Below are 7,434 nucleotides of genomic sequence, written 5' to 3' on the forward strand. Positions count from 1 at the left end.
GCTGTTGTCATTTTATTAGTGTTATCATTATCATTAGTAGTTTCTTCTTTTCTGTTCTATTAAACCGTTCTTATCTCAACCCACGAGTTTTACTTCTCTTCCCGATTTTCTCCCCCATCCCACTGGGGGGGGGGGGGGGGGAAGTGAGTGAGCGGCTGCGTGGTGCTTAGTTACTGGCTGGGGTTAAACCACGACACTTGGGTAACAGTCTCCTCTTTCCCTCTGCCCACGGGGCTTTCTCCTGGCGCTGCTGTTAGCGTATCTCTTGCTCCTGGAGCTGTGCTCAGGGTCCCCACGGGACAGTGGGGCCCCTGGGGGTGGGGCGGAGCGTTTAGCAAAGCCTTCCAGGACGGCAAGTGTGCGCGAGAGGATGCGTTTGCCGGGCACATTGTGTCTTTGCAGCAGGCCATGCGCCATGTTCTGTTGCGGTCCTCCTTTGCGGATCCTGGTGTGGTGAGAGAGGTCCATCCCAGTGGCCCCTGGGGGATAAGAGGGGCTGCGTGTTGTCTTGTGAACCACAGCTTCGGGTGGCTTGCCCTTGTGGCCTGGGGTGGACCTCTTGTTAAGGGAGAAGCTGCCGCCCCAGCGTTCACACACCAATCCAGGAGTCGGACGCGCACCACCCGAGACTTTACCGGCTAGGACTGGAGTCCCTTCGCAGCGGGCCCCTCCAGTGAGCCGATGGGTGCCCCTTTTGACTCCTCGCACACACACGCTCACCCTCGGGTGCTGCTTCTTCCCTCAGGCTCAACCCTAGGTTCCCCAAAGCAGAATCCCTAATCGAGGCCTTCAGAAGAAAAAGCATAATGTCTTCTATCTACGGTGCACAAATTTAGAGAGCTTGAGCTGGTTGCCCTGGGGACAAAATCCCTGGGTGATTATATCCTCACAATCGAAGTTCCTGGCCCTCACACCATAGTCTGGTCCACAAGTAATATTCGGGTCTGGGGTGTTCTTCTCTCTCATTGGGTCCTTCTCCTCGTCTCTAGGCAGGTTCTTTCTCTTCCCTGGTTTTTAGGCTAGTTGTTACCTCGTCTCCTTTTCCTGGCTTAAACTGGCTCTGGGGCGTTCCGAATCACCTTACGTCTCCGATCAGAGAATAGGTCAAAGTTAAGCGAAAGCATTGAGAAAGCTAGGAGTTCTGCTTTACCATGAACGACTACTTTTAAGCAGCTAAACCACGCCCTCAAAGCCCTCCAGAATATAACAACAGCCTCTGCAGTTTACATCCACTCCTGTGCTACCACAGCCTCAGAATCTTATCCCAGGATTGCCAGATGCTGTTTAGGTCTCATTCAGGGGCGGCCCGTGTGCTCCCGTAGCTCAGCTTTGCTGCCTTCCACAACACTCCCCAGCCCTGTTCTGAGGGCGCGAAGCCCCTTGGGCATTAACGCCCGTTCCTTCCCGGCTTCTGAGAGTTTCTGCGTGGCCAGCCGAGCGGGGCTGCGTTGAGATACGCAGGCGGGAGTGTCAGCGCAGCAGCCTGAGGTGCCCAGCGGGGCTGCCCTGCCCACGCTGGGGCCAAACGTGGGTGGGTCCACCTCTACGTGACACGGAGGTGGCTGCTGCGGCGGGTCCCCGCAGCCCTGTGTGACACGGCACGGTGTCACAGTGGGACACCCGCATCAGAGCTCCCCACCGTGCCTCTGTCCACACTCCCCGGCGAGGCCTGGGCAGCACCAGGGCTGCTCTCGCCAGTGCTGTGCTCCGCAGGAGCTGCCCTGCTGCCAGGAGGAGCCGAGGGGAGGCCGTGGGAGAGTGTTGGAGACGCCGCTTGGGGAAGTGGCGAGGAGGAAGGAGGAGGAGAGGAGCAGGGGGGTTTTGAGGCAGGACAAACACCTCTTGCCCAGCTGCTGCGGTGCAGGGGGGCAAAGATGATTAAGTACCTGCTCTTCAAGCCCTTGGGGCCCGAGGATCTGCCAACCCTCAAGGAGCTCACCACCAGCGGTGAGGCCCCCTTGCAGGAGCGCTGTGGGAGCCAAGATGAAGTGGAGATGAGCTGTGGAAACCCTGAGGCTGGGGCTGGGGCTGGGGCTGTAGCGGGGGTCTTCTGGAGGGGACCGGCGGCTGCAAGGGAGCCCTGCCTGATGGTGCCTTGGGGCTCGAGGGTGGCTTTGGTAGCCCAGGCCTCTAGCCGCTGCCCAGGTCAAAGGGCGGGATCCCCTTCCCCAAAACACTACTGATGCCTGCCTTTTGCCCCCAGGCCTCTCCGGGGCACAGGGCGGGCTTCTTGGAGGCTGGGGGTGGTCAAGAACGCAGCCGGGCAGCCCCGGCGCTGCGAGTGCTTGCTCAGGGCGAGGGGTGGCTTGAGCGCACTCCGCTGTTGCCTCCGGGGGCAGGGGAGTGCTGGATGGTTGTCCATTGCTGACTCAGAGCACGGCATCCTTTCCTTTGCTTTCCAGAAATCTGCAAAGTCTGGGCTGGCGCATCTAGGTACATCCGGCGACAGCTCTTGCAGAAGAGGGTGAGCCTTGCCTCCTGCCCGTGGCCCATCCTGCCCCTCCGGGCCTCCGGAGCAGGGCACGACGTACCATCCCCAGGGCCGCGTGAGTTGTCTGGCAGCCTTCCTGCCTCGGCGCAACCCTGCCAATGCTCCCCCTCCTTGCTTGCGTTTTCAGGCGGTGGAGATCGGCGTTGGGACATTTGCACTTGTCCCAGCGCGTGCCACGGTGGGAGAGGACACGGCTTTGCCCGTTGAGAGACCCGTGTTCCGGCCGTGCAGGTTTCTGAAGAAATTTTACAAGCTCAAGTGTGCAAAGGCCAAAATTCCTGGTAAGAAGACGGGTGCTTCCCCTGCACAGCCCTTGCGTTCGGCTTGCTGCCGACACCTCTGTGACATGGCCGAGCAAAGGCTCTTCCGACCTGGAGAGCGCTGAGCGTGGGCACGCGTACGGCAACCCAGCAGCCTGCCCCTGCCCGGGGAGCCAGCCTCATCTCCCCAGCTCACCCTCCGCTCCAGCTGGTTGCTCGCAGCAGGAGGCAGAGCTTCTCTTTGCCTTCTCCTGTCCACCAGGTCCGCTCCGGAGACGTGGCCGAAGCTGAAGGGGGAGCGCTCTCCAGCAGAGCGTTGCCCGAGGGCTGGGTGCCGACGGCACCTAGTCTCAGAGTCGGCTGAACTGCAGTGGGAGCGACTTGGTTGCTTTGCGCTTGTTTCCTAGACGAGACGCCGTTCGTTCAGCTGGACTTTGAGCAGATTGCCGCCGAGATCCACTTCCGCCGAGAAATCGTGGAGCGGTGCATACACGAGACCCTGCTTTTCTTCGCTGGGGCCCTCCGAGACAACAAGGAGGTGGAATTCTCCTTCAAGGGCATTGGCATCCTTGCCGTGCGAAGAAAAGTGGTCAGCATGACCTTCTTGGATGACTGCCTGCTGGAGCTGGACGGCACGGGCAACATGCTGGCAGCTCTTCTCGGGGTGAGCTTGTCATTTCTGCGGGGCTCCTCCGCAGGGCTCTGTGGCAATGCTGTCAAAGCTCTCTCCAGCTGCTTTCTGTTGGCTGCTGTCACCTGCCTCGCCACCCGGCCTAGACACGCTCTCGATGAGCCAGGCCAAGTCTCGGTAGCGCCTCGGCCCCTTCGAGGGTGGGGCTAATGACATCAAGGGAGAAGGTGGTGCGAGGCTTCCTGAGAGGCAGCCTTTGTGTCTCTGAGCAGCGAGACGGCTGGCCACCTTTGTGAGCAACCAGCACGTGTCCTGGGCGTCTGCTGATACGTCCCTGTCCCCTTGCAGGACTCCAAGATGATGCGTACCGTGGCCTTCGCGGGCAAAAACGATTTTAGTCGGCTCAGTCGAGACGAGGTCATCACGCTGCCAAGGTGAGCAGGACGGCTTCTGCAGGCCCCAGCTGGTCAGGGAGCAGCTGCTCAGCCCCTGCTGTGGGGGCACCCTCTTGCCGAGGCTCCTCTCCTGCCAAGCTTAGGCAAGACCAGCTCCTTCCCAGGAGAGCTTCCCGGTCTGCCCGCTGCTCGCTCCTCGCCGGGCCGCCCGCTGCTCGCTCCTCCCCAGCTTGGAGAGTGCAGACAAAGCGGCCAGTCCGCTCTCGATGTGCCCTGAGAGAGTGAGAGGCGGGAGAGTCTGCGGGGGCAGCAAGGAGGGCGTGTGCTGCCATCGCCAGCTTTCTGGCGGGAAGGCAAGGGAAGCACCGGCAGAGGCTGCTGGAGACGGTGGGGCCCCTCAGGTGCCACAGAGAGCCGCGTCCTCCAGGGACTTGGCAGTGGCTCCCACGGGTGCCTGCCAGCAGCTGATGAGCGCCAGCCCCCAAGGGAGCGTGGTGCCCTTTTGCCCAGCTGGTGCCTTCCTGTTTTCCAGGCTTGCAGTTGAGACCCCCCACCAACCGTCGGCCCCTGCGATTTCTCTGAAGCCCAGGAGAGAGCCGGCGCCTTGGGGCGGGGGTGCCCGCAGAGGTAATGTCCCAGCCGAGTGCTGGCCGGGGACTGTGGGCGCTCGTGTCGGGCCCGCAGGGTCCCAAAGACGCTGTTGTGCTGTCCTCTTGCCTCCCACTTGCAGTGAGCGTGCTGGACCCGGTGTTCCTGGCTCAGCGGAGGGTTTCTCTAGCCAGGCAGCGGGCGAAGGAAGGCGAGCGGGCGAAGGAAGGCGAGCGGGCGAAAGCCAAGGAAGCTGGCCAGGCCAGGTGAGCCTCCCGGAGGAGCGGTGCGGCTGGGGGCGTGGGGGCACACCGTGTCCTCGTCGTAGTGCGAGGGAGGTGTTTCCCTTGGCCGGGGGGCTGCCTGCGCCGATGCCGAAAGGCCCCGGAGACGTTGTCTTGCTGGACACGCGGTCCTCCTGCCGAACAGCCTGGCGGGGCTGGAGCCGGGCGGCAGGCTGCGAGCCTGTCCCGGAGCAAGCGGCTCAGACTGGGCTCCCACAAGCTCAGCCTGCCGTGCCTCTTCAGAGTCCTGCCAGTAATCCGGGAGAAGTCCCACGAGGAGCTGAAGCAGCCCAGACCTCCAGCTCAGCCGCGGTTGCAGCTCCCTGCGTGTGTTCCGCAGCCTTCGGGAACGGTATGCCCCAGGGATGTGCCAGCCCTGCGTCACGTCTCGGGCTCTGGGCCAGGGCAGAAGAGGCGGCAAGAGCTGCCCACCGTCCCAGCCCTCCCGCCCTGCCCAAGCCCGAGGAGACTAACGCCGCCTGTGTGGTGTGTGCCTGGCCTCCAGGGAACGGGCTCGCTCCGTGCCGAGAGGGCAGAAAAACGGCTCCGGCTGCTGATGGCATCCAAGCGCCGAGAGGTGGAAGCGGACGTGTGGCGCCAATACCATGCCAACAGAGCGGGGCGGAACACGGAGCGAGGCCAGGTATGGCATGCACTTCCCAGCCCCCAGGAAAAGGGCATTTCCCCTCCCCGCTCCCCGGGAGGGGAGCAGGGAAGGTCTCCCGGCACGGGCACGGCAGCAGTGCTGTGGCCAACTGGCCAGGCAGGGGCCTTCTGTCTGCCCGCTGCCCTGCACGTTGCCCTGCAAGAGGAGCTGTCCCTACGGCCCCAGGCCGAAGTGTGCAGTTGGCTGTGGCATGGGCAGTCTGTTGCGTGCCCATACCTCTCTGCGAGGGCTCAGCCCCACCGCCCGGAAGACTAAGCCAAGGCTGTGCAAGTCACGCGCCTGGGCTGAAGCCTTGGGAGCAGCCCCAGCGAGTGGTGGCGGGGCTTTAGGAGAGTCTCTTCTGCCTTCGCAGAGCCCCTGCCGCCACGTGTTTGAGGATCCCTATCGCCCTCCCCACCTCCTGAGAAAGGCCTATGCCGAGAAGCTGAAGGAGGGGCTGCAGGAGAAGGAGAGATGCCAAAGCGCTGCAAGGCAGAGAGCGTCAGAGGGGCCGGCAGAGCTGCACCTCCCGGGGAGAGCGTGGGCAGAGTAAGTGTGTGCCGGGGAAAGCCTTGGGCGGCTCCCACCACTGGAGGCGTCCAGGCTGAAGACGGAAGGCTGGCTCAGCTGGCTGGGCTCTGCCTTCCCAAAGCAGGCAGCCTGTGCTTGCCCTCCCCGCACAGTGACTCCCGGGCACCCGGCCCTCAGCTGCGATGCCTGCTCTGTCCCGGCTCTCGGCCCTGCCCGGCTTCAGCCCCGGCCGATCTGCACTCTCCTCGCCGCAGATGGGTTGGGGCACGAGGGCCCACGAGACGCCACACAGAGCAGCAGGCTGGCCTCAGCAGCACCTCCAAGAACCGCTGGCCTGAGCCAGGCTTTGGGGCGTTGCGGGCCCTTCTGCCCGGCCACAGAGCTGAGGCCCTTTCTTCCGTGTCCTTTAGCAAGGGGGAGAAGACGAGGCTGTTGGAGCGGCGTGGGAAGGCCCAGGGACTGCCAGCCACGCCACGAAGCTGAGAGCAGCCCCGGAGAGTCCAGCGGCAGGGACCTTGGCCCTCACGGTGGCCACCCATCTCAGCGGGAGAGCCGTCAGCAGCGGGTGGCAGGGCCTTTGCAAAGGGGAACGTGCCAAATAAAGGCTGCTGGCGCCTGTGCCCAGCCGGAGTGACCGTGCTGCTCTCCGCACTGCCTTTCTCTGCGGCCAAGGGGACAGGAGGGGCCCTGCAGCCCCCTGGTCGGAGGGTGTTTTGGGCAGGGGGGCGGGTGGGACTGGTCCCGCCAGCCAGTCGCGACAGGCCACGCGACTGGAAGAGCGGTGTCCTTGCCGGGGTACGGGGGCTGCAGAGCACAGCTTCTCTGCATCCGAACACCACTTTGTAAGGGATAAGCAGAGCTCCAGGTCCATGCTGGCCAAAGAAAACCCCATCGGCTGTGCAACTTGCTGGAGTACCACGACAGTCGTGGTATTGCACTGATGTACTATCAATCTATTTTTTCAGGGCATCAGCTTTACTCTTGGGTGATTTCATTGCCAAGGCTGCCTTTGTCTCCAAAGGCTGTAATCAAAATACTCTTTTGCTCAATACGGATGGACTGTCTCCAGCTACGTTATTCATTATACATTCAAAACTTCTATTTCTATGCAGATGAATCTCTGTTTTACTTTGCGTATATGTCTGTGTTGCAGATGTAAACCTGGACCAAATTTCATTGTTTCCCAGACGTCAAACTAAGGATGAACCTGTCCAAAGTTAAAATTTAGACGAGACAAAATTTTTGCTTGCTGGAGTCTCTCTTCACTGTGCAAGTGCTGATTCTTAACACCCTTCCCCCCCTCCGCCCCCCCCCCCCCCTTGAAACGTTTGGAAATGAAGCTTATTTTGCAAATACAAAGTGATTCTGTGATTATCTGCATATATTCTGCACTCACACCAGTGTAAAACCACCGTGAATTTACTAAAGCCTGTGAAATCACTTTGGGTTTGTAATGATAAAATCAAAGGAAATTTAGCTTTGATAACTATATTAGTTCTTTTTTCCCTATCGACTATAATGACAATTGGGTAGTGTTTAATAAGAGTTTGCTCCCTTTCCTCTACAGATCTACTCCACTCTTACATACAGAGACGTTTTGCCAGTTTG

General features: G+C 61.1%; 1 protein-coding gene across 1 annotated transcript; it reads left to right on the plus strand.

Moving 5' to 3' along the window:
* Positions 1–2,101: 2,101 nt before the first annotated feature.
* On the plus strand, positions 2,102–6,443 carry LOC128137394 (uncharacterized). Its single transcript, XM_052778281.1, has 10 exons — positions 2,102–2,464; positions 2,619–2,772; positions 3,159–3,415; positions 3,731–3,816; positions 4,310–4,404; positions 4,508–4,631; positions 4,893–5,001; positions 5,155–5,292; positions 5,669–5,844; positions 6,237–6,443. Exons 3-10 carry the CDS (start codon positions 3,347–3,349, stop codon positions 6,307–6,309), a joined length of 870 nt encoding a protein of 289 aa, XP_052634241.1. The 5' UTR covers positions 2,102–2,464; positions 2,619–2,772; positions 3,159–3,346; the 3' UTR covers positions 6,310–6,443.
* The last annotated feature ends 991 nt before the right edge of the window (positions 6,444–7,434 follow it).

This window comes from Harpia harpyja, chromosome Z (assembly GCF_026419915.1).
Source record: "Harpia harpyja isolate bHarHar1 chromosome Z, bHarHar1 primary haplotype, whole genome shotgun sequence".
Classification (NCBI taxonomy): domain Eukaryota; kingdom Metazoa; phylum Chordata; class Aves; order Accipitriformes; family Accipitridae; genus Harpia; species Harpia harpyja.